This window comes from Furipterus horrens, unplaced genomic scaffold (assembly GCF_987537825.1).
Source record: "Furipterus horrens unplaced genomic scaffold, mFurHor1.1.pri manual_scaffold_3, whole genome shotgun sequence".
Classification (NCBI taxonomy): Eukaryota; Metazoa; Chordata; class Mammalia; order Chiroptera; family Furipteridae; genus Furipterus; species Furipterus horrens.
In genome coordinates, this window is record NW_028327173.1 from 25,119,682 (window position 1) to 25,144,500 (window position 24,819).

At 53.6% G+C, this 24,819-nt stretch overlaps 1 protein-coding gene and 1 long non-coding RNA gene across 3 annotated transcripts in view; one reads left to right on the forward strand and one right to left on the reverse strand.

Annotated features, from left to right (window-relative positions):
- Positions 1–214: 214 nt before the first annotated feature.
- Positions 215–2,348, reverse strand: POU3F1 (POU class 3 homeobox 1). Its single transcript, XM_090269156.1, has one exon. The coding sequence runs from the start codon at positions 2,291–2,293 to the stop codon at positions 941–943; it is 1,353 nt and encodes a 450-aa protein (XP_090125282.1). The 5' UTR covers positions 2,294–2,348; the 3' UTR covers positions 215–940.
- A 164-nt stretch (positions 2,349–2,512) lies between these two features.
- Positions 2,513–24,819, forward strand: part of LOC150014639 (uncharacterized) — a 63,847-nt gene continuing 41,540 nt past the window's right edge. Inside the window, exon 1 of one of the 2 annotated variants that reach the window (XR_016509674.1) lies at positions 2,513–3,176. This is a non-coding gene — a long non-coding RNA (uncharacterized LOC150014639). The remainder of the gene's footprint in view (positions 3,177–24,819) is intronic. The other variant, XR_016509676.1, reaches the window with a different exon arrangement.

Consider the following 24,819-nt stretch of genomic DNA (forward strand, 5'->3'; position numbering starts at 1 on the left):
AGGGCAGGGCCCCGCGGGGAGCACGGGCCCTGCTTTGCAGTGGTCGGTCTGCAGAGGGGCAGGAGCCCCTTCCCGTCGGGGTGTGCGTGGGAGCGCAGAACCCTACAGCGTGGCCGGAACCGAGCTGGAGCTCGGATAAAACGAAACGAAAATGAGCACTCAAATTTTTTTTGTTAGTTTTTTTGTTTTGTTTTGTTACGCTCTTTGGGGGTAGGGTAGGGAAGAGGAAAAAATAAATTAGGCTAGATTAAAGCTTTGGCTATTTCCTGCTTTTATACACAGACGCGGCTCTCGCGGCCTCCCCTCCGGGGCCCCGATAAATACAGTATACAGCGATTTAAATTAAGGGCGCGGGCGGAGTTAGAAGGACCCCAGGAACCGAGAGGCTCCATGAATAAATAAAAACCGTAAAAAACCAAGCCCGGAGGAAGGGTAAGGGGGATGGGACGCATCCTTATGGGAGAGAAGAGGCAGGGAGCGAATAAAGTGACAGTCCCCCACTCTCGATCCGCAGGCTCTAGTATCCGCGCGGCGGAGAGGGGACGGGGAACTCTCCTCTCTTCGTCCTCTCTCCCTCTCTCCCGGGGAATTCCTAACCCGGTACCGCGTTACCTGTCGCTGTGGGGAGGCCGCTGCCGGGATCCGGCCCCGAACAGCCCGGGGGTCAGGGGCGGGGGTCGTCGAGGGAATGGGGGCAGGGAGCAGGCGGCGGGCAGGATGCCCAGGGTGAGTTGGCGCGGTCCGGAGCTTCCCTTCTCTCCCTCGGGGTTCGGGCGACGCAGCTTTTCCGTCGTCTTCGCGCTCGTTGGAGATGGTCGTCCGGGTGTTTGGTTTTGTTCGAAAGTTTCTGGGCTTTTTGTAAAATCCAAAGCAACCGAACAAAAAGAGTACAGGCCGCGCGGCGCCTCGCCGCGCGCCGGCGGGGGCCCGGCCCGCGGGGTCACTGCACCGAGCCGGGCAGTGTGTGATGGTGGTGGTGGTGCAGCGCTGCAGACGGGGGCGGCGGGGGCGCGGAGGGCGGCGACGCTCCGCCCCCGCCCGGCCCCAGCTCTCCCGGTGCGTAAACATCGTCCATGGGTGGGTGGCCGGCACCGGCCGCGGGGGTCATGCGCTTCTCCTTCTGCCGCCGGTTGCAGAACCAGACGCGCACCACCTCCTTTTCCAGCTGCAGGCTGTCGGCCAGGCCGGTGATCTCGTGCGCCGAGGGCTTGGGGCACTTGAGAAAGTGGCTCTCAAGCGCGCCTTTGACCCCCACCTCGATGGACGTGCGCTTCTTGCGCTTGCGGCCCTGAGCCGCGATTTTGTCCAGGTTGGTGGGGCTGCCGCTGGACGAGTCGGTCTCCTCCAGCCACTTGTTGAGCAGCGGCTTGAGCTTGCACATGTTCTTGAAGCTCAGCTGTAGGGCCTCGAAGCGGCAGATGGTGGTCTGCGAAAACACGTTACCGTACAGTGTGCCCAGCGCCAGCCCCACGTCGGCCTGCGTGAAGCCCAGCTTGATGCGCCGCTGCTTGAATTGCTTGGCGAACTGCTCCAGGTCGTCGGAGCTGGGCGCGTCCTCGTCTGAGTGCTCGCCCACCGACGAGCCACCGCCGCCAGCTCCCGGGTGCAAGTGTGCCGCTGCCGCGTGAAGACTGCCGGCGTGTGCATGTCCGTGTGCGTGTCCGTGGGCACCCAGGTGCGGTGGAGGCGACGGCTCCAGCTGTGCCTCGTGGCCGTCCTCATGCAGTGCGTGGTGCAGGCCCGGCCCCGCGCCACCGCCGCCCGCCGCCAGCATCCCCGCCAGGCCGCTGCCGCCGCCCCCCGGGTAGGCCGCTTGCGCGTACAGCCCGAGCGGCTGGGGTTGGTGGCCCCCGCCGGCCCCTGGCGACGGCGACATAGCCGGGCCCAAGTGGTGCGCCGTGCCGCCCTGCGCCCATGCCGCGCCCGCGTGGGCCGCCCCCTGGTGCACCAGGCGTGCATGGAAACCACCGCCGCCGCCGTCGTCGGCTCGACCAGTGCCGCCGCCGCCCGCCTTGCCGTGTTCCAGGTGCGGGCCGCCAGCCCAGTCGCCGCCGCCGCCTCCTCCCGTGGGAAGCCACTGGGGGTGCGCTAGGCCCACGGGGTGGCCCGCGCCCGCGCCCAGCCACTCGTGGTGCATCAGCTTCTGCACTTCGCGGTACGCGGCCCCCGCGTGCAGCCGCTCGGCGGCCGCCGCTGCTGCCGCTGCCGCCGCGGCGTCTGGGTGCATGAGCGGTCCCGTGCCCCCGGCTCCGCCGCCGGGGCCCCGGGGCAGGTACTGCGCGGTGGTGGCCATGCCGCCCCGCGCCCCGCGCCGCGCCGCGCCGCACCTCGCCGCCGCTCCACTCCGTCTGCGGGCCCTATCACCGCTCTCCGCCGGCTTAAAGCCCAGACCCGCTCAGCGCTCCGGAGCCCCACCCCGCCCGCCGCCCATTGGCTGCCCGCGGAGCCGCCTCCCGCCCCCCCGGCCAGGCCCCCGCCCCCCGCGCCCGCCTGCAGCTGGGCCCTGCAGCCCAGAGCTCGCCATTGGGTCTCGCTCCCGGGGTCCCGCGCGCCGGCCGTGCTGATTGGCAGCTGGGACTTCATTCACGGCTCCCCACCGTCCGCGTACACACTCACGCCCCGGGGGCGCGGCCGCCACGTGGGGAGTGGCGTGGGGGTGGCACTGGGACCGCGCCCCCTCTGGTCCTCGCTGCATGGGCCCCTCTTTCCCGCTGCGCTGGAGGCTCGGAACCCGTAGGGTCCCACTCTCCACGCGAGCTGAATTCCCGCCCGTCTTCTGCCCGAGCGGCCACAGGCGGCGGCGATGACTGAGGGCTCCGGGAGGCGCTCGGGCTCCGAGAAGCTGCTCAGCCCCACGCTCTTCCCCCCGCGGTGCCGCTGTCGGCGGGCTAGGATTCCCGCCGGTGTCGGCGGCTGCGAGCGGGAGGCGGCGTCGGTCCCCGAATCCGTTAACGCGCGGCTGCTCACCTTGCTCGCCTTGCTCCCGCAGTTTACAGCGGGCATAGAGCTGCCCTTTGCGCACCTCTCGGCGCGTCTCCTCTCCCTTCTCTTAGACTCAGCGCCGCAACTGCGCCGACCTCCGTTGCTGTGACAGCGCATGCAGCGCGGGCAAAGTCGGACCCGAGGCGGTTTCAAGCCTCGCGCGGACTCCCCTTCTCCAGGGCACCGCGGCCCAGGTGAGTACTGTGTGGACTGCTCGGGGTGGAACGGTCGGCGGGAGCGATGTAATCAGGACGCGCGGGGTTTCCGGGTTTGGGGAGTGAGAGGTATTCGACTGCAGTTTCAGGGAAAACACCGTGGACAGCAGTGGTGGATACGCTGGGGTCACTGACATCTGTCCCACGCCGCCTTCTCGCTCCTTTCCCTCTCTGCTTGACCGGCTCATTGCCCGGGGTCATGGAGGAGTCACGCTCCGGGAAACTTGCTGTGGGTGAGGAATGGCAGGGACTTGGGGAAGGGCGTCTGCCACTTCACAAATCCAGCAAGCCTGCAGTCCGGGAGCTGTCCAGCCTGCATTGAAGCCCTGGGCTGGATCTAACCCGACTTGCTTGGGCTACTGAAAAGAGTAGGCCTTATAGGAATTCCGGGTGAGGCATGCAATTCGGGTACCTCCTCATCCCTCCCCATTTGAGGACTCTGAAGGATCCAGAGTGTACTCGGACCTCAGCGTTAGCTGGTCTGTGCTTCTAAACCCCACATGGGTTAGAGGCTGAGTGGAGTGAGCTGTGGCCTCCACCTCTTTCTCACACTGAGGTCTGGCTGGCACAGTCTTCCAGTGCTGGCCCACCTCTTTTCTCTCCCTGATCTTGTCTCAAATGGATTCACAGATTTCAGGCCTCTGGCGTCCCAGGTCACAGGACTGAGCTGGGGGTCCAGCAAGGGCTCTACTGGACAAGTCAGAACTGGAATAAAGCCTCAAGATGCGAAGAAGGATGATGGGGCATTTGGTGGTGGCTGCTGTGGGGATGACCCCAAGGTTGGCTGGGGCAGAGTCCACAGTGACAAGGGTCATCCTGGGCACAGGTTCTGCTCACCCAGGCTCTGGCACCCTATAGGACCAGCCAAAGGCTGGTTCCCAAGGGATGGAGTGGACAGGGCAAGGTCCTTGTCCAGCACTGTTCTGAGCAGGCTTCTTAGGTATCACCCTCACTGTAAGAGCTGTGTCTGAATCTAGCTAGGGATGCTGAGCTTTCTTGGACTCTGGCCCAGGAAATGGTCAGCTTGAATCACCTTTCCTTCATAAAATCATAAAGCAGCAGACCTCCTGGTCCGCTTGCCTTCCGAGGCTGGGAATCCTGTCGTGAAGCCTCATTTCATGCCAGCCCTAATCAGACCTGCATGACATTGAAGCTTCAGCTTTCAACCTGGACCTGTACTGTCCTGGGCAAGGATAACTTTGGTTCATCTTTCTAGCTCTTGCTTTTCCTACCTAAATTGGGAATAACAGTGCTGTAGGCAGCCTGCCTGTCTCACTACAGTAAGTCAGAAGGTGGTGCAAGACAATGGAGGTGAAGGGATCTCAGAAAGGGCTTTTGCTCTGCTTGTTTCTGTAGATAGTACTCAGTGAATAGGCAAGTTATTCCCCTGCTCTAACTAAATCCCAGTTTCCTCATTCGTAGAGTGGGGTTATGGAGGTTTGGGCCAGCTGACCTCTCAAGGCCCTTCCAGCTCTGATGGCCTGTGATCTTATGAATCTGTCTCAGTTTCTGCTGGAGGAAGGAAAATGTCTGGACAGTGGTCAGGTGTTGTGATGTCCAGTCTTTGGAATTGTCACTGAGACTTGAATAATGATGGCACAGGGCTCTACCAAGTACTTTTCATTCATTATTTTAGTTACATCTCTCAGCCCTCTGAGAGTGCACTGAGATTGTTATCACCCGTGCATAGCTGAAAGAACTGAGGCTGGTCCAAGGGCACAGAACCTCCTCATCATTCTCCCCAGTGGGATGGGCAAGGGTGCCTGTGGAGGCAGTGGCCTTGGCCATCGGAGCAGAGAGAGCCCACTGCCTGATCTCTGGTAGCTCTCTGGAAGAAAGCCAGGGCCGGCTGGAGCTCCTAAGCTGGGTTCCCAGGTCTGTGCTGAATTGAGAGGTGTCTGCAGCAAAGCCAGGCTCCTAGGTTACCGGCTTGTCAGTCAGCAAATCTCAGTCCCTATTCCTTTACTCCCATGAGCAGCCCTGTGACTTTGTGCTAGTTGCTTTGCCTGTCAGAGCCTTAGTTTCTTCATCTTAGAACAGGAACAGTAATTCCTGCTTCTCAGGATTGCCCTGAAGTTCCAAGGATGAAGCAAAGCATGCCATTTAGATGCCCTCTTAATGTTAGATGCTGTCCCTGGGGTTAGCAGCAGTGTGAACTAGGAAAGGATGACATCCCTTTGTCTGCTTTGGAAGTTTTAGATCCTCTACAATGATAAGGGTTTGGTCTTGAGTCAAAATTTTCTTGTATTTGAGAGTTTCATTCCTCAGGAAGTTTCTACATCCTCTTGGCTCTTGCTCCCAGAGATTCCGTGTGGGGCACCGGGGACTGTGGCATGGCCATTGGCAGAGACCCCTGCTGCAGGACAAACCCTTCTATCCTGGAGCCCTGTTCTCACAGACCCTGGGGAGAATTTGGAACACAAAAGTCAAGACACCCAGCTAATCCACACAGACATAGATTGGTTTAGACATGTGAGCAAATGTATGTACACACACACACACACACACACACATTCAGTTACACACATGCACTTTAGCCCAGGGACAAACATACAGATTCACAATAGGGACACACAGACTTGCACCATTAGGTAGGATATTTATAGATATTTATATTCATGCAAACCAACACACAATGATAATGTAGGCATGTGGTTAAGCAGGAACATACACAGAACCTACACATAGGCTGAAATAGGCTCAAGTAGGCATTCCTTCTTCAGCGACACAGAAATACAGGAGACCTACAGGCCCTTTGGGTCACAAGCATGGAGCCTCTCAACTGGTGTGCCAATTCACACAAATAGGCACACCCTTGTGTTCACACACATGAGCATAGAGCCAGCCACGGGCATTCACCATCTGCCCCAAACTGCACAGACACAAGGAGGCCCACCTTGCACATTGTGTAGACACACATACATGCACCTACACCCTGTAGGAACTATAACATCTGCACAGGGGATCAGAAGCAGAGTTTGGTCCATGTGGTTCAGCACTAGTCCCAAGGAAGCAGGAAAGCCCATTCTTTTCATATTTTTTCCCTCCCCTTGTCCGTGAGGGCAGCCAGGCCACCGCCAGTCTCAGAGGCTCCTAGGCCTCTCTCTCCAGCGGGGCCCCTGCCCAGCCCACCCCCAGGCCAGGAGCTTCCAGGGCTTTCCCAGAGTGGCTCAGCCTCCTCCAGGCTCTGGAGTGTGACCGAGCGCCTGCTCATTTGACACAGGTCACCGAGCCTCCAGCAGATGGGGCCCTCACTGTGGGGGGTCTCTGGGCCAGAGGGGTTTCAGGGGGAGGCTCTGTAGGGATGAATGGAAACTACACAAGCTCCAGCCTCACATCCTCTCTCTGCAGAGCCCCGAGTTACAGACACAAACCTCTGCCATCTACGTTCACCTTCCCTCCTGAGAGATTCAGAAAGGGCCTCTGGAACACAGCCACACTCTCCATCAGCACCCTTCGGCCACATATGCACTATGATAATCCAGACACACACCCCAGACAGGAGAGCCTGTGCAACGGTGTGCAGAGCAACATTTGGGAGGGAAGAGGGGGCAGCTGGGTCTGGCTGCCTTCTCCCTCTGGCCTGTGAGCCCCTGCACTGCGGTGTCTTGTCAGTTGGTCAGTGGGGACCTGGAGCCCAGGAATCGCTGAGAGCAGATGCAGTTGCAGACTGAAGGCCTTTTTAGTTCTGGGGAAAGACAGGCTCCAGGGCACTCCACTTGGATTCCTTGAAGTCAGGAGTGCTGAGAATAGCTAAAGAGAGGGAGATGGGAGCCCATGGGGAAGGCCGCTGGAGGATCTGGTGTCTTTAGGATGGCCTCCTGTGTGCTTGGGCTTTGAGTCTTTGGCCAAGGCTCGGGGCAGGGACAGGATGGCAGCTCTCGCAGCTCACAGCCTTTCCCTTCTGCCAGTCTTCCCCTCATGCCCTAGATCCTGCATTTTCAGAGTGTCAAGAGATCTAAGTTCCATCTTGGCTCAGACTCAGGCCTGCTGGATGACACTGAACCAGCCTCAGCCTCGTAATCCCTGTCAGCCTCAACATCCTCATCTGTAAGCTGGGCAGGATGGTCTCTGTTGGTTTCTTGTGAAGGCGGGGTGAGATCTCTGCCCAGATGGAAACTTGGAAAGGGAAAGTGTGGCTTGGTTTTTCTCCCCAGCTGCCTGGGGTGAGTAAGAGGCTATGTGAGCAGGATCAGAACCTGCCTGCTCCCCCAACCAGTTCTTGCTAAGCTGTGTCAGGAGTGACCACGCCCATACCCTGTTGTTCTGGACTGGAATGTGTTTTTGACTGGAAGAGTCTGGCAGGGTCCCGGCTGTCATAGATTCCCACGTGGGGCGGCACCGGGGTCTTCTTGTCTATCGGCTGCCTTGGTGCAGGTCGGTGTCAGCTCAACAGATTCATAGTACTCACCACCATCTAGAAAGTTCTTCCACGTGGGATGTGATTGTTGTTCTGAGCTTTCCAGTCCCCATCTACGCTCCCTCTAAACTCAGATCCTTCAGGGGTTTGTACCTCTTCTGTCTTTCTTGTGCTCAAAAGAGCCTGCAATAGAGGAGCAGAGTAGGAAGGGCAGTGCTGCGTTTGGCAGAGGAGAAAGAAGCCGTCTCCCTTCTTTAATCTAAAGTTCCCTGTCTCTGTCTTGCTGAAGGGAAGGTGAGCTGGAAGGTGAAGTATCTCTTAGGGATGAACCTTTCTTTGCATTTTCCCTCCTCTGCCTCAGTCCCTAGGCCTATGGTGGAGGTCGGGGTCCTCCAAGAGCATCAGTAGAATATTCAAATGAGAGGTGGCCAGTTGCTCTTGAAATTTACTTTCATTTTTAGCAGAATGGCAGCCTCTGAGCTGGTGTTAATGCCCACAATCCGGTTATGCAGAACACGCTCTCTGCAAATCGGTAAATCATTAGTGGGATTAATCACTCTGAAAGGCTGGGGCTAGGTTTGAGGGGCTTTTTTTTTTTTTGAACACTTTTTATCTAGATGACTGTAAAATTCACCACCACAGGGTGGGGTGGGAGCAGCGAGTGATAATTTAAGTCCTCGCCACCATCATTAGAAGAGGCCTTCCTGGGCTGGTGCTGACTTTGTGTCCCAATGATGATGGGGGGGGCATGGGGGGGCAGCTTGGGTGGGGTGGGAGGGGGAGTTCTCATGCTTTTGTGTGTGGTACAAGGTTCATAGTAGTGTGTTGGGGGTTTGCGGTGCATACATGGTGATTCTACGTTAGCATGCTTGCATGGGTTCCTGTGTTTGTACTTTATAGATGCCCAGAAGTATTTGTGTGCTTTTGTCAGGGTGTGAGTGCCTCGTTTGCATTAATGTGTGCGTTAGTATTTGTAACTGTGTCAGACAGTGAGGGCTTCCTTTTGAGAGTGGTTTTAAAGACCACCCCCCCAGGTAGCTCTTGAGGGGAAGTAGGTAGAAATAGAGGGAAGTCCCAATAGGACCTGCGGGGGGAGTGGCTCAAGGTTAATTTACATATTCATGAGCCATGCCTCCCAGCTCCCCTCCAGAAGAGACTGAGTCTAGTGGAGGCTCTCACTGGAACACCTCTCACTCCCCTACCTCAGGTCTAATGGCTGCCTCCTCCATAAGCCAGGACATCCAGCACCCCATGGTTCCTGAACCCCAATTTCTGCATCACTCCTTATAGGAGCTGTGTGGCCATGAGGGAGAAACCTCTTTTTCCTTCCATGTCCGGGATGCCGCTATGAGGGCTCTTGGGGAAGGAAGGTCATTCTTCCAGCCAGGACCAAGCTGATGAATGGGACTGTGTCCCATTTTATGTCCACATAGGGCCAGCTTCCTAATTCCTCTTTCTCTCTAGCTTAATGCAGCCTAGCTTTGGAGCAGTAATTACCTTCAAATGACCCAGTAGTGACATTCTTTGGTTACTGACCAGAGATATGACTCCCCTCCAGTCCCAGAGTATAGGATTTGAGGTAGGACTTAGTGGGCCTGGTCCTTACATCAAAAATCGCTCCTTCCTCTTATCTGCCCCCTTCCCCTCCAGTCCCCTCGCCTCCTGCAGGGTCAGTTCGGGTAGCTTGGGCATTACTATTAACCTCTCCACAGATGGCACGGATGCCCTGTACTCCTGTTCACGTGCCTCATCCACTGCCCCACAGCATTGGCCTTCTTCCTCTCCGTGCAGTAGCCTAGAGTCAGGGAGAAGATGTAGCTCCTTGACCGTCACAGGTTGGGAGAGTCTGGAGAGAGCTGGCTGGGCTCCATGCTTGCTTTCCTCAGCCTTCTTGGGGGTAGCAGGTGGAGGGTGAAAGAGGAAAGGAAGATTTAGGAATTATATTTTCCCAGGGACCTCTTAGCATCTTTATGTATCTCTGGTGGCAGACATCTGTTTGAGCTTAGGGTAGCATCTGCCTGGGCTGGAGACAACATCTGTTGGAGGCTGGGACACCTGGCTGAGCCCAGCTCATTATCTGGCCCTGGGACAACTTCCGTCTGGGTCCAGGACATGTGTCTGAACCTGACACAGCATCTGTCCCAGCCTGGTGCAACATCTTCCTGGCCTGGGGGCAATGTCTTTTGGAGCCCTGGACATCTGTCTGACTTGGGGATGTCTGCTGAGCCTGGAACAATACCTGTCTGAGCCTGGGGGTGGACTTGTCATTGCAGATAAAATTACCCTTGAGTCTCAACTTTGGTTTGTGGCTGAGAACAGAGCATTTGCCACACTTACCACCTTGCTCTCCTTTCTACCAGGAAAGGGCTTTTAGGTACAGTGCCTCAGTTTACCTCCAGTTGTAAGCCTACTGGCCTGCTTGCTTTGGGCACCTCAAGAAAGAGCCAAAGCCTACACCCCATCAGCTCCAGGAAACCAAAGTGAGAAGAATGCATCAGGGGAGCAGATAGGTCATAAAATCTAGGGACTGGTTTAGGACAATTCTCCCTTCTTCCAGTCCCTTTGTTGAGTCAAGTCTGAATGTTCCCCTAAGACACAACTCAGACATGGCACTTGCCTCCTGGGAAGCCTTCCATTGCTCCCTGTTGTGTATATCATCAGGTCCAGAGCCCCCAGTGTTCCTGCCCCTGTCTACTCTTAGAATCCAGTGGCACAGAGCTTTTATTCCCATGAACACACCAGGCCCTCATGACTCCCTGTCTTTGCACATGCAATTCCCTCTCTTCAGAATGCCCTTTCTCCCCTCATACATCCTTCAAGTTCTGCTTCAGGGGTCACCTGCTCTGAGAGGTCTTCTTGCTCCCTGTCTGGACTAAGCCAACGCCTCTGTCTTGTTTTCACACTGTCTTGTGAAGACACCTGTGTCAGCATTTATAGGCCCGTGTGATCATTACCCTTTGTGTGTCTGTCTCTCCCATGGGACTGTGAGCTCTTGGGGGCAGTTGGCTCTGTATTATCTCCGTCTCCCAACACCCAGCCCAATTCCTGTCTATAGTGGCACCAATAAAGAATACCTGTTGAGCCCTGGCTGGTGTGGCTCAGTGGATTGAGTTGCTGGCCTGTGAACCAAAAGCTCACTGGTAAGATTTCCAGTCTGGGCACATGCCTGGGTTGCAGGCCGGTCCCCGGCAACCACACATTGATGTTTACCTCCCTATCTTTCTCCCTCCCTTCCCCTCTCTCTAAAAATAAATAAATAAAATATTAAAAAATTTGATATCAACCTGTCGATTGACCACATGGTTGTGCCACTGTGATCTCATTTCCTTCTTCTTCTTCTTCTTCTTAAATGGGTTGAGGGAGATACTGGCTTTCAGTCTCAAAAGAAGCAAGCTTCAGAGAAGAGGCCATGTCTTCTTATTCATACCTGGTGGGTTGACAGAAGCCAAAGGGAGCTGGCAATGGGCCCAGAGCTCTCTGGGCAACGGCCTTTTGGAACTGCTTCTGCCCACGTTCATTATCAGTGACCAGGATGGAGGTGTGCAGGATCCAAGGATTTGATGCATTTGCTGCTGACAGGAGCAGGGAAGAGCCACGGAGGTCAGGAGCAGCACTGAATACAGACATAACAGCCTCTCTGGGGGCTGTGGGGATGGGACTCAATCTAAGAAAGAGAACCTCTATCTGGGTCCAAGCCCAGCTCCTTGAGGGCAGGTGGGAGCATTGAGGCCTGGCTTAGCTTGTGTGGAAATGTTCCAGGATTCCTAGGTTTGCTCTTCCTGCCAGAGAGAGAGACTCATGTAAGTTGTTATTAATACAAATGTCATGTCCGGAGAAAATTGCTGACCCTGGTCAGGACTACCTGGCGCCTGGCCAGGTTTGGAGGAACACAGATTCCCAGGAGAGCATATGGAGAGAGAGGCCAAGTAGGGCAGGGTACAGAACCATAGGAGGCAGCTGAGATGTGAATACTGGTGTTTATTCCCCAAATAGAAATAGCTTTATTTTTTTTGCTGATGATAAAAGCAATACAGCTGTGGCTGATGTGGCTCAATGGATTGAGTGCCGGCCTGCTAACCAAAGGGTCACTGGTTTGATTCCCAGTCGGGGCACATGCCTGGGTTGCAGTCCAGGTCCCTGGCTGGGGGCGCACATTGATATTTCTTTCCCTCTCTTTCTCCCTCCCTTCCCCTCTCTCTAAAAATAAATAAGTAAAATCTTAAAAGTGCATTAAAAAAAGAAAAAGCAATACAAGTTCATATGTCAAAATTCTTTTTTTTAAAAAAAATTTATTGATTGATTTTGAGAGAGAGAGAGAGAGAGAGAGATATCAATTTGTTGTTCCACTTATGCATTCATTGGATGATTCTTGTATGTGCCTTGACCAGGAATCGAACCCACAACCTTAGCATATGGGGACGGTGCTCTAACCAACTGAGCTATGTGGGCAGGGCTCAAAATTCTTTACCTTAGAAATACATGAAACAGAAAGTGGAAGTTCTTCCTCAATTTCTCTGCCTTGCTCCTCATAACTACCTCCTATTGGCTGTGTCTTTCCAGAACTTGTTTGTATGGACACACACTATTTAATAATAATGGCTAGGATTTATTGAGTGCTTACTATGTACAGGAATTGTGTTAAGTGCTTCTATCTGGGTTTACACATGCCATCCTCACCAAAACATGGGGAGTGTGATGGAAACTATTATTCCCATTTTACAAATGATGAAACTGAGGCTCACTGGTGATATTAATAATAGTAGCCCACACATTTTGTGTACTTATTATGTGCCAGGTACCATTCTAAGTACCTGACATGTTATTTCTGTTAATGCCTATGGAAGCTAGTGGGTAAGAGAATACCTGGCAGGTAGTAGACAGTCAATAAGTGGTGGTTGGTACTCCCAACTTGGAAGTTGGAGAATCTCACATGAAGAATCTGGGATCAGTGGGTCCCTAGATGGGGGTGGGGCTATTGTCCCAAACCTCCTGAGCTGCAGGCAGCCACCCCAGTGAGTGCCTGGAGATGCTAACTCAGCAGTGAAAGATGTAAATTCCTACCTTGGTTTGTATGTGATTTACACGTATTTATTTATGTGTGTCTTTGATTAATGGCAAAGTGCCTTGGTGATTTTTCTGCCAGGCTACAGGGCCCTGCAGAGCCATGGCTCAGGTGAACTGGCTGCAGGTTCTGAGTGTGCACGTGTGGGGACTATTGGGTGGGGTGTAAGTGACAGCTGTGGGGAGGTGGATGGTGGCCAGAGGGTTGAGTAGTGGGCAGACTGGAGCCTGGGATTCTGGAGTGGGTGATTTGGGCAGCTGGTGTGAGTGGGGGGTGTCTGTCAGCAGATGCCATGGTCCTGCTAAGTGGCTAGGTTAGGGTCAGAGCTGCAGGCACCGAGTGAGTGACTGGTGGGCCTATAGGCGGCCATGATCTTAGAGAAGCCGGGATGCCGGTAAAGCTTTCTAGGTAGAAACTCAGACCCAATGAACCAGGAGAGGATCTGGGGTCCAGGGTAGGACACGTGGTGGTGGTGAGGGCTTACAAACAAGGGAGAAGCTCAGAGGCAGGAAGGGGCCTCCCTCCAGAGCCCCTCCGCCTGGGCAGCCCAGGGCAGGAACCCCCTGCTTGGGTGCTCTGGGATAGGGAGTGCTCTCTGCAATTAAGGCCTTGGGAAAATTTGCCAATCAGCAAGAATATTCTGTCTGTGCTGGCTGTGCCCAGCCCTGTGCCTGGCACCATGGGGAGACCAGTCCCAGCCTGCAAACCTTGGCAGGGGAGCTGGTGAGATAAGGAGGGAAGGGCAGGCTCTGACCTTGATTGAAGATGCATGCCTGGCACCACACAGCACTTTCATCCATAATCTCCTTTGATCCTCACCAGGATCAAAGGCAGTGGCTGTCTTATCTTCTTATTACAGAGAAGGAAGCAGAGACTCAGAGAGCTGCAGTGACTTGCCCAAGGTCACACAGCAAGTGAGTGGAAGAGTCCAGATTTGAATGCAGCTCTATCTCATTTCATAACCCAAGCACTTGGCCAGTTTATTCTGCTTTGGCCAGGGGTAAAACAAGGAAAATACCTCCCTTGCTTATTTGTTGTGGGGGTTAAATGAGCTCAAGTGTGTAGGCAACTGAGCATGGTGGCTGGCACACAACAAGTGCTCAATAAAAAGTTTTTTTCCTCTTAAAAGTGTTAGAGCTAGGATTCTCAAGTCCTGGTCCAGTGGCTTCTACTGGTATAGTGATTCTTGCCAAAGCTAGTTGTGAACAGGATATCTATGTGGATTAGGAAAGCCCTTGTCATGCATGGATACTGGTGGCCATTAGCATATGGAAGGGATCATCTGCCAGGCCAGAGCCCTATTGGCTCTGGGTTGACTGGTTAGAATTGTCTGGATGTTGGATGTGTGTGTGTGTGTGTGTGTGTGTGTGTGTGTGTGTGTGTGTTTGTAGACACTTGGTAAGTGTCCTTTACTGGGGAAGGAGAGACAACTTGGGGGTGGGGGTTGCTCTGTCAGCAGGCAGTGTTCAGAGCCCTTTCTCATTTCCAGTGGCAGAGATCTGAATCAAGTAAGGGGGTGAACCATGTGAAAATGTGAGGGAAATCACTCCTGGCAGAGGGAACAGCAAGCGCAAAGGCCCTGGGTAGGCATAAACTTAATGTCAACATTGTCTTAATAGAGCTAATATTGATTTATATCTTGTAGTCTTTGAAGTAGAGGAGCTAAGTGGGTGTAGGATTTATTCACTCAGTCATTCATTCATACATCACGTCAACAAGTATATAGTACCCACTTGGTGCCGGACACTATCCTAGGTGCTGATGGCTCACATTTACTGAGTGCTTACTAGGTTTCTAAACATTTCACATATATTAATTCATCTAATCTTCACAACAATACAAGGGGCTGGGGAAGCTGGGCTCCCTTTGATTCCTCCAGTCTCTTCCTATGTCCCAGCCACCTTGGGGCACCCAATGTCTGCCACCCACAAAGACCAGGATCCCCACAATGGGGGAGGTGTGGTGTCCCAAAAACATCACAGCTCCAGAGTCTTTTGTGTCCTGGCTTGACCCTGCCCAGGATCAGTCCCTGAGCCTTCTGGAAGACACCAGTAGACTGAAACTAGACAGGATGGGGTGCCCAGGTTGACCCCATCCAGCTAGGCCTGCCTCAGAGCTTCCTCTCCCTGGGGGTTCCCAGCCACATTTTCCCTGTCTGCTTTCTTCCATTTAGCTCCTGGTCCCCCTCCAGGCCCCTGCATAGCTCCATCCTATGGGCTCTGTTCAGAGAGCCTAGTCATAGCTCAGGGCAGAGGCTCTCCGCAAGGAGAAAAGAAGGGTCTGTACCTGTGGTCTGATGAGACTGTCTCAAAACACTCCCTGTGCTTTGCTAACTCTGCTGGAGGCAGCAGGGGCAGTACTTACCCTGCTTGGCTCCCTCTGACCTTTCCTTACGAATGAACGAATGAACAGCAGTGCACAGGCCTTAGCCAGGGTGAGCTTCTTGGTTTCTGGCCACCCAGCCATGCCCATGACTTGGAGTTCTCACTCTCAGCTGCAGGAACAGGGATGGAGAACAGGAAATAGAAAAGTTGTTAAAAATTCAGGGGCCAAGGAAGGAGCCCAGCTCTTCAGTCAGTCTTTGGTAAATAGAGAAACCCAGCAAAGGGTGTTTTCTGGGTGGGATGAAGGAAAAGGAAGATCTTGTATGGATGGGCTATGCTCACCTGGAAACTGTGACTCCATCTGTCTTCCCATCCATCTGTCCATCAGTCCATCCATCCATCCATCCATCTGCTGACTGAATGCCTAACACAGCCACCAGTTCAGTTGTACTTATCGAGCATGTATGTTGAAGAGCTGGTCAGTGCTTATACATTTGTAACGCTTCCATTTTTGTATTTCCTCTCTCCACATGGTTCTTAGAGAAGCTCCCTGAGAAGCGGGGACCCCAAGATTCTGTCCTTGCTGTGGGTTGTCAGCAGTTGCCTGGCTTGGGCACCCTGGGGGACCAGGGTCGAGGGGATTTTGCCTGCTGGTCCCACCCCTGCTGGGCCCGGCCTGGAACCCTCACAGTGATCCAGCCTGGAGTATGCCCCGCTGCTCCAGGGGCAGGGCCTCGCTGCCTGGCAGGCTGCCTGCACTGCTGCAGGGGCTCTGGGCCCCCTGCCAGCTCCAGGCTTCGGAGCGGTGAGGTTGAGTCACCGCTGAACCTCCCCTCACTGCTGTAGTAAACAAACAGGCTGGGAACCAGGGTCTAGGGGGCTGCTGTGCTGGCAGCAGCAGGAGCCTCCTGGGGCTCAGAGGGGCGGGTGGGCAAATTTTGAGCTGACCTGCTGCTGTGGTCACTCTTTCTGCCCTCCTCCTTGCCCAGGACAGACCTGTGAGGTGGCTCTGAGCTGCCCTGGTGGGAGGTGAAGCTCAGAAGGAGGGGCCATAGACAAAAACCCAGAGAGGAGGTGGGGGGGATAGAGGGAGGGATGGAGAGAAGGAGGGAGGTGAGAGAAGGAAGATTCAAAGGGCTGAGAAGAGAAGGGGCAGGGAGGGAAGTCCGGGGCAAGGGGAGAAAACAGTGGGCCCAGGGAACAGCTCTTCCAAAGGCAGGAAGTCTGGAGCTTAATAACAGCCCCCTCCTATGTGGATGGCACCCCACAGTGAACAAAACTTTTCCACTTGCTTAAGCTCATTCAAGCCTCACAATAGCTGGGCTGAGCTGGGATTGGAGTCTTCCAGCAGGATGGGGGCAGGGATGGGCCCCTTTGTGGGGAGTAGTGGGGGAGGGGCAGCTGCAAAGCTGGGACTGGAACCCGAGGGCTGACTGTGAGATGGGTCCCATCTGTGGGGGGTAGAGAGGGATTTCGGGACAGAGCCCCCAGCTGGGCCCGCTTCCTCTGGGGCTGAAACTTCCCCGGCTGGGCTGAGGCTACGGAGGGACACGGCTGGCCTGTGCTTGGTGCTCCTGCTGCCAGGACATCATCGCTCCTCTTCCCTACCTATTGTCCCCTTTCTCCTGTCCCCTAGCTGCCTGTTTGCAGGAGTGTGGGCTGTTGAGTGCTCAGAGGAATTGCCCTTGGTGGAAAGAGGGCAGATACCTTGCCCAATGTTGTGCCCACTCCATGAGGGCAGCCTGCATCCAATGGCTGGTCAGTTGGTAGGGCGTGTGCAAAGGCCAGGTCCCCTTGCTTCAGCTTGGTGCACTTCTGAAGGGCTGTCCCAGCTGCGAGCTCTCTGTGGACTGGGAGAGGGGCGGAGGCGTTGGGTGTGACTGCATTGCACATCGGTTTCTCCCTTTGCCCAACGTTGCTTCCTTCTCTTTGCTGTTGGTCCTGAGAGTGCTCACCAATACATTGCCTTCATGCAAATCTCATAGTCTCAGGGCATTTCCAGGGAATCTGACCTATGACACTGACCCCAGCCATTGGGTCCCAGCTAAGTTTCAGCGCAACTGCCCCCACACCCCCATCTTTGTTTTCTTCCTAATCCTCACCCTCATCTCTAACTCTAAACCTCTCTTTTCCACACCCGGCAGCGGCCTCATCCCTGGTCTTTCTGTTCTCACTCCTGCCCCTCTGAGCGGTGCTGTCCAGCACAGTAACCACACGCAGCCCGCGGGCACCTGAACTGTGAATGGTCCAAACTGAGATGAGCTGCAGGTATAAAATAGGCACTGGGTTTCGAAGACTTGGTATGAAAAAAAGAATGTAAAATATCTCTAACATTTTTTATATAGATGACACATTGAAATGATAATATTTTGGGTGAAATAAAATATATTATTAAGATTAATTTAATCTATTTCCTTACCTTTAAAAATCCTCACCTGAGGATATGTTTATTGATTTTAGAGAGTTGAGGGAGTGGGCGGAGAGAGAAACATCCATGTGAGGGAGAAACAACGATTGGTTGCCTCCCATATGCACCCCGACCTGGGATTGAACCTGCAACCCAGGCATGAGCTCTGACTGGGGATCGAACCTGCAACCTTTTGGTGTACAGGATGACACTCCAACCAGCAGAGCCACCTGGCCAGGGCTCTTGACCTTCTTTGATGTGACCATTAGAAAACTTTAAGTTATATGCATGGCTTATGTCATATTTCCATCAGACAGTGCTGCTCTAGGGTCCATTATTTACACAGCAGCCAGAGGGAGCTTATAAAATCTTGGTTCGATCATGTCTCTCTTCTGTTCACAATCCTTTAAATGCTCCCACCTCACACAGGGTAAAAGCCAAGTCTTTACCATGGCTTTTAAGGCCCTGCATGATCCACTCTCTTGTTTTCTTGCTGATCTTCCCTCCTACCATCCTCTTTCTTGTTCCCTTATTCCAGCCACACGGACCACCCTGCCATTCTTTAAACTCTCGAAGGTCATTCCTAGCTCAGGGACTTTGCACTTGCTGTTCCGTCTGCCAGGAGTGATTCCCTCACCTCTTCACATGCTCACTCCTTCATTTGATTGAGATTTCTTCTCAAATGTCCCCTGCACAGGGTGGCCTTTTCTGTCTACCTTGCTAAAATAGATGCCTCTCAGTTCCTCTCAATCTCTTGGGTAGGGAGCATTTATATTCTTATGTAACGTTACGTTATCTATCAATTGTTTAAGGTTTGATTGTTTTCCCGATTAGAATGTAAACTTCAGGAAGTTAAGCTTTGGTTTGTCTTATTCTCTGAAATAGTCCCCATGCCTAGAACTAGGACTGGAATAGAATAGGTGGTCAGTAAATATTGGTCAAGTGACTGAATCTTACAAATGAAAAACTGAGACCCAGAAAGATGAAATTGTACCCAGGATTACACAGCTAGGCAGGGACAGAGCTGGAAATGGCTTGGGACTGTCTCAGGCCAAATGTACAGGCTGCCACTATAGGTACTGTCTGCAGCCTCTTTCCTTCCCTTTGGTCCCATCACGCAGGAAACACAGGTGTCACCTGGGGCAGAGGGGACCTGGCTGTAGAGAGACAGTAGTCTTCGTTTTTCTGGTATCTCTCATTTTCTGAGTGTTGGAGCCTTCCATGCAGAAGGACCCAGCTGCCAGTTGGTTCTTCATTCCTCTGTGCACCCAGATGCACCAGCCCAAAAAGGACCTGGGATGGGAGTGGGTGGAAACAGGGTAACTGTGGGAGAATAAGCGTGTGGTCTTCCCAGGCTAAGCCAAAGACACTCTCTGCCTAATGTTGAGTTTAGGGCACAGGGAGGAGGTCACGGCCATGAGTAAGGAGACAAAACTTCACAGAAGACAATGAAAGGGAGAGAGAAGAACCCTGGAAACCTCACCTGGGGGCTGGAGCAAATTGCAGAGTCCTCAGCCCAGAAAGCCACCTTGGGGTCTCTGCTGCTTTGGCACTCGGGGCAGGCAGCTCAGGCTTTGTGGAGTTTGCCTTTCACCCGCTGCTCACCCACTTGCCCACCACGATGCGGGCAGGAGCACTTTCTGGGCTCTGACCACATTCCCTCCCTACTGTATTCAGACGAGGCACCTTGTTCAGAATGAGCAGGACTTTGGAGCCTGGGATGCTAGTCTGCCTTTTGTCTGCTTGGCAAACACCTATCCATTTCTCAAGTCCCAGCTCAAATGTCCTCTCCCTAGCCCAGAGCCCTCTGGCTCTCAGGTGGAGTTAGTCCCGCCCTCCTCTGAACACCCCATAGGCTCATTGTTCCTACCAGTATATAAGCACTTATCGTTTGTTTTATAGTTATTTTCTTGTATCACAATCTCTTCTACTAGACTGCAAGATCCTTGAGGGCAAGCCTGTCTTACTCATTTCTGTGTTTTCAGCCTAAGGCTTGGTAGTGAATAGACCTTTCACCACCACCATCATCTTAACCACCACCACCACCTCCACCATCACCACCATCACTACCACTGTCACCAACATCACTAACCACTAACCCCCCCCATCATCATTATCATTATCATTGTACTTGGTGTTTACTGATGTGTTCTGGCATGTACTAAATGCTTCCCCAGAAGCAGACCATTTAATTCTCACCATGATCCTACACAATAGGGCAGGAGTTTTATCCGCCCCATTGCACATTTGAGGAAACCGAGACTCAGTGAGGCTCCTAGGGTGGCATGACTGAAAGTGCAGAGCCAGGGCTTAAACCCCTATCTTCCAACTCTAAGGCCAGAGTTTCCTTTGCTTTCTGTGGCCAAACGTTGAAATGACCTGCTTTCCTCTGCTGGCAACAGTTCAGGTGAGTCTGCAGGCAGCCAGGGGGAGCTGGATGGTGGAGGAAAGAGCCCAGTGGTTCCTGTGGCTGAAGCTCAGAGTGTGTGCAGGGCTCAGAAGAGGTGGAGGTGGAACAGTCAGAGGGACCAGGTCAGGGAGGGCCTGGGGCAGATGGTGAGTTGGACTTGGGCTTCAGTAAGTCTGAGATGCTTATGAGGCATCAACATGGAGATGCCCTGTGGGCAGTTGGATCTGTGGGTCTGGAGCTTGAGAGAAAGCTGCCCTGGGGAAGGAGGTCTTGGGTTGTTGTTGGCATAGAGACAGTTAAATCTGTGGGAGCAGGGCAGGCCCAGGGGAGTGTGTAGCATGAGAAGAGGAAATATCAGGAAGAGAACTCTGAGGACCCCTTAATTTAAAGGGTTGGATGATGAAAAAGAGTTGGTGAAGGACCCTCAGAGGGACAAACAGAAGGCAGAAGATCCAGAACAGACGGCTGCTACCAAAACCTCAAGGGGACTCCATGAGCTTCGTGGAATGAATGAATGAATGAGTGCAGGTGGAAAGGATTGGTGAGCCCCCAAGCTCTGGGCTTGTGCTTCTCCACTGATGATCCAGAGTCAAGGCTCTTTTCCTCTCCCCAGGACACACTACACTGCTCTTTCCTCTTTCCTCTTGGACCTGCCCTCTGCTCACCCTTTCCTAAGGGAGCAAAGATAGGATTACTGTTCCTACATCATAAGTAGGGCAACTGAGGCAGAGGGGACCAGAGCCACACAGGCACCCTGGGTCTTAGTGCAGGTGCATTCCAGGGAAGGGACAGCATTTCTGGACAGGGGGCTACCAGAGGAGTGGGGTGTCTTGGAGTCTTTTCAGATCCCACTTCTGGCCTGGAAATCCTACAGGCACTTAGAGGGCTCTTGGAGACCACCTGGTTTAAGCCCCTTATTTTATTGATGGGAAAACTGAGGCCCAGGGAAGGAGAAACTTGCCCAAGTGCATAGTCATAGAAAGAATAATACTGAGCTGCCATTTATCGAACACCTACTATAGGCATCTTTCACATCTTTTTTTGTTTGTTTGTTTATTCCCACCATCCCCTTCGTAGTCTCTGATTTTGCAGATGAAGAATCAGAGGTTCAGAGGGATCAAGTGATTTGTCTGAAGTCACGTGGCAGATGGGCCTGGGATAGGATTCAGACCCAACTCTGTTTGACACCAAAGCTTGGGTTGTTCCTCTGCCTTCCGTGCCTCCCAAATCCCCAGATCTCCTGCATCCTGGGCCAGATTTTCTCTATGGGCCACAGCTTCTGCAGAACCCAGGCAGAGGCTGAGGAGAGAAATGACAGTGAGTGAAATGGAGGGAGCACCAGGGTCTGGCCTTGAGTGTTGGATGTGCACGAAGCAAATGGGAGAAGAAAGAGAGGGCTTCCCTCCACCCCTACCCCATCACCCAGCCAGGCAGGCCCCCAGCAGCCTGGCTTTTTCCCTCCCTGGGGGCTGGAGCTGCCTCCCGCCTCTGCCTGCCCGCCAGATCAGGGGCAGAACTGGCTTCATGTATTATTAATAGCACTGCCAGCCTTCCTGTTTTCACGCTGATAACCTGCTGGGGAGGGCAGGTGGGAGGGAGGGAGCAAGGTGGCAAACCCTGGAGCTTCGAGGGCCCCTCCCCCCTTAGCAGAGCAGCTCTGCGGGGGCTGGCCCTGCCCCAAGTCTCTGAAGTTGGTTTCTGGAGCTTTCCTCATCTGAGCCCACAGGAGGGGACCAGGGCCCCAGAGGGAATTCATGTGGGAGGCTGGAACGTGTGGCTCTGGGAAGGGCCCCTCCCTCCCTTCTCCGTCTAGGATACCAAGGGCTCAGATTACCTGGCTTCCCCAGAGGCAGATATGCTCACATCCTGAAGGCCACCGGGATCATGAAGGCCACCAGGATCAGGACTGTGAATTTAGGTGGTGTGTGTGTGTGTGTGTGTGTGAGAGAGAGAGTGTGATTGGCTCCCAAGGTTCCCTGGGGCAGGGATCTCTGCAGTCCAGCCACCCATGCCCTTCGGGCCACATCTGAGCTGGTCTCTCCCTGTCCCTACCCCATACCCAATCTTTTTCCCTTCTGGGCCCAATTTGAGGGCTCAGGGCAGGGTAGAGATGCAGCTATCCCTGTTGGGGATTAAAGTAGTCTGGGGTGGACAGAGGCCATCCCTTTTGAGCCAGTCTACACCTGTATGCGACCCTGGCTGGTTTGGCTCAGTGGATTGAGCGTCGGCCTGCGAGCTAAGTGTCGCTGGTTCGATCTTCCAGTCAGGGCACATCAGAGAAGGAAAACTCTGATTCCAAAAAACCTCCGCTGCCTTGCGGCATACCTCTTCAGGGGAAAGGCTAAGGGAGTAAACCCCGACAGAAAATCCGGAGCCGGAGTCCCTAAGGCGGTTTGACGTTGTAGTCAACACCGGCAACTCCTGCGGCGCACCTGAAGCCAAGCTGTATTGACTTCGTCTTTCCCTTGGACCCTTCAGCTGCGAAGAGAGGGGGGGTCTGCTGCATGGGCAACAGCAGACCCTCCATATCACCCTGCCCAGGCTCTGTAGCTTCAGCTTCACTGGAGAGGACACTCCAGCGTCATCGCAAGATGTCGATTCAACACGGGAGGAGACAGACACCGTGTCACTCCCGAGTCGGACTGCACAGCCATTCTCGGCGGTGCAGATAGACTCTTAAGAAGCTACACCATCGTCTCTCGAGACGGGCGGCTGCCAACGACGACAACACCTGTATGGGCCTACAAGTGCCATTGTGCATCTCTTCCCAATTTCTTGTTCAGTGATGTCACTGTGGTTGTTTGATATTAACTTCACAGAAATTGGCAAATGCTGCAAATCAGGGTCCCCCCACCACAGAGCTCAGTATTAGACTTCTACTAGCACAGTCCTAAGACTGTTCTTCTCTAACCTTGAACATGCCTGTATTCTGCCTTAACTGCTGCCCAGGCTGTTCCCTGGAAGTCCTTTCTCATCCCCTTTGCTTGTCAATTTTCATTAACAATAATAAAAGCAATAATAACAACGGCTAACATTTATTGTATGCTTATTAATTATGTTCTGGGTCTGTTGGAAGAACATTGCAAATTCAATTCATGTCATCTCATAGCCATCTAATGAGTAGACTATATTATTTCCATTTTACAGGTGAAGTAATTGAGGCGCAGAGAGGTTGAGGAACACTTGAGGTCACACAGCTGGTAAGTGGCAGAGCTGAGGCCCATATGTGGCTCTGTGGATCTCTGCTGCCAGCTCCTCTATTGCCTCGGCGTGGCTGCGAGGGCTGCTTGTGGGTACTTCCTGCAGGAGTCTTTCTGGCAGTCCTGGCATCCAGGCCTCCCTGGCTGACTTCCTCTGTCATCTCCCAGGGGCTGTGCTTTGAACACATGAAATTCTTCTTCCCAAGTCTGAATTTCTCCGGCCTGTGGCCTGGGAGCCCCTTGAGTGCAGTGCCTGGGTCTGATCCATCTGGTGCCCCCAGTACCTGGCCCAGGAGCAAGTACTGAGGGCGCTTGCTGAACGAACCACTCACAGGTAATCGCAGTGCCTGGCACACTGCACATGCTCATACGGACACTGCTTCGTAAGGGGCAGTGTGGTTGTTAGAGACTAGCTCCACCGCCCACCAAGTTTGCATCAGTGCCTTCCTTAGGCCGGGCCCTGTGCTAGGAGCTGTGGGTTACAGTGGCAAGCAAAACAGACCAAAATCTTTGCCCTTTTGGAACTTATGTTCTAGTGGGGGAGTCATACAACAACAAGAAAAAGAAATAAAGTATAAAGAAAGCGTTTACTGATTTGCACTAAGGAGGAAAAAAACCAATAGAGCAGGGAAGGGGGATAGGAAGTATCCAGGGGATGTTGAAATTTTGCTGGGTAAGGAACCTGTCAGATTTCTCTGAAAATGTGACATTATGGAAGTGAGGGAGCAAGCTGTGCTGCTTATTAGGGGAAGAGCCTTCTAGGCAGTGCAAAGGTCCTGAGGCAGGGACTTGCTGGACATGCTGGAGCAACAACAAGGAGGCCAGTGTGCTTGGGGTGGGGTGAATGGAGGGAACAATAGGTCAAAGAGTTATTGGAGTCAAGAGAAGCAGGTGGAGGAAAAGAAAGGGCTAATGGGAGTAATGGGGGAGGATGCACAGAGAGGGTTATGAGGGTCAGCAGCTTTTTCCTCTGCCCGGGGGAGGGACAGCTGTGAGGGGAAGGAGCAGAAAAAGGCTTTCTGTAGCTAAAAACACTCTTGCAGCTCTTGAATGGGTCCTTGGGCCCTTGTGCACCCAGGTGAAACGTAGAATTGCCTCAATTTCTCCTCTAGACTCCTACCAGTTACTCTCCTGTCCTGACCACAAGAAGACCTTGACCTCAGGGAACTGCTGGTCTGAGTTTCTGCTGCCCCTCTCTGCCTGCCACCCTGCATCTCAGGGTCCACTTACTCCATGGGGTCAGGTTCATTAGATGCCAACCTCTGAACTGGCCACCCCTGAAGCTCCTGCTTTCCAGCTGTTCTCCGCTGTGTTCCTGAGGTCCGGCTTTCAGGCACAGCCTGCCCGAGAATGATGCAGTTATCTTCCCAAAGATGGCGAGAGATCCAGGCTCTGGAGAGACCGGCCTTACAGGAATGAGTGGTGAAGAAAGAAGGAGCCTGGCTGAGGGGATGGTAGCAGGATTGTGGGTTCAGTGAGCACAGCGGATGCTGCAGGGGTCTCCCACCTCTCAGGAGTCTAGGACGACTGAGTGGAGGCGGTGCCTGTGCAGGTGATGTGGGCTGGATTTATTTGTCCAATGCAGCTCTGCACCCCAGAGCCCTAAGTGCTCAGCATCGTAAATAAAACCCACCTAATAAATCTCCCCTGTAAATTTTCTGCGTAGAATTTCATTACTCGTCTCGTTTCCAGTCACTAGGTTTTAGTCCAATTTGGAGTTGTCCTGATGACTGTGTAAATCACGCCTGTGCTTTGGGGAGTATGAACTCCGGGGAGAAATCATGCCTGGGCTGTCGGGTGACAGCTTGAGCTTGAAGATCAGGACCCCGAGTGGTTGCCTGTGGGGTGTCGGCTGTTTG

Bases quoted from the DNA above. Each gene is read 5' to 3' on its own strand.
- POU3F1 (XM_090269156.1), bottom strand. From the start codon at position 2,293: ATGGCCACCACCGCGCAGTACCTGCCCCGGGGCCCCGGCGGCGGAGCC.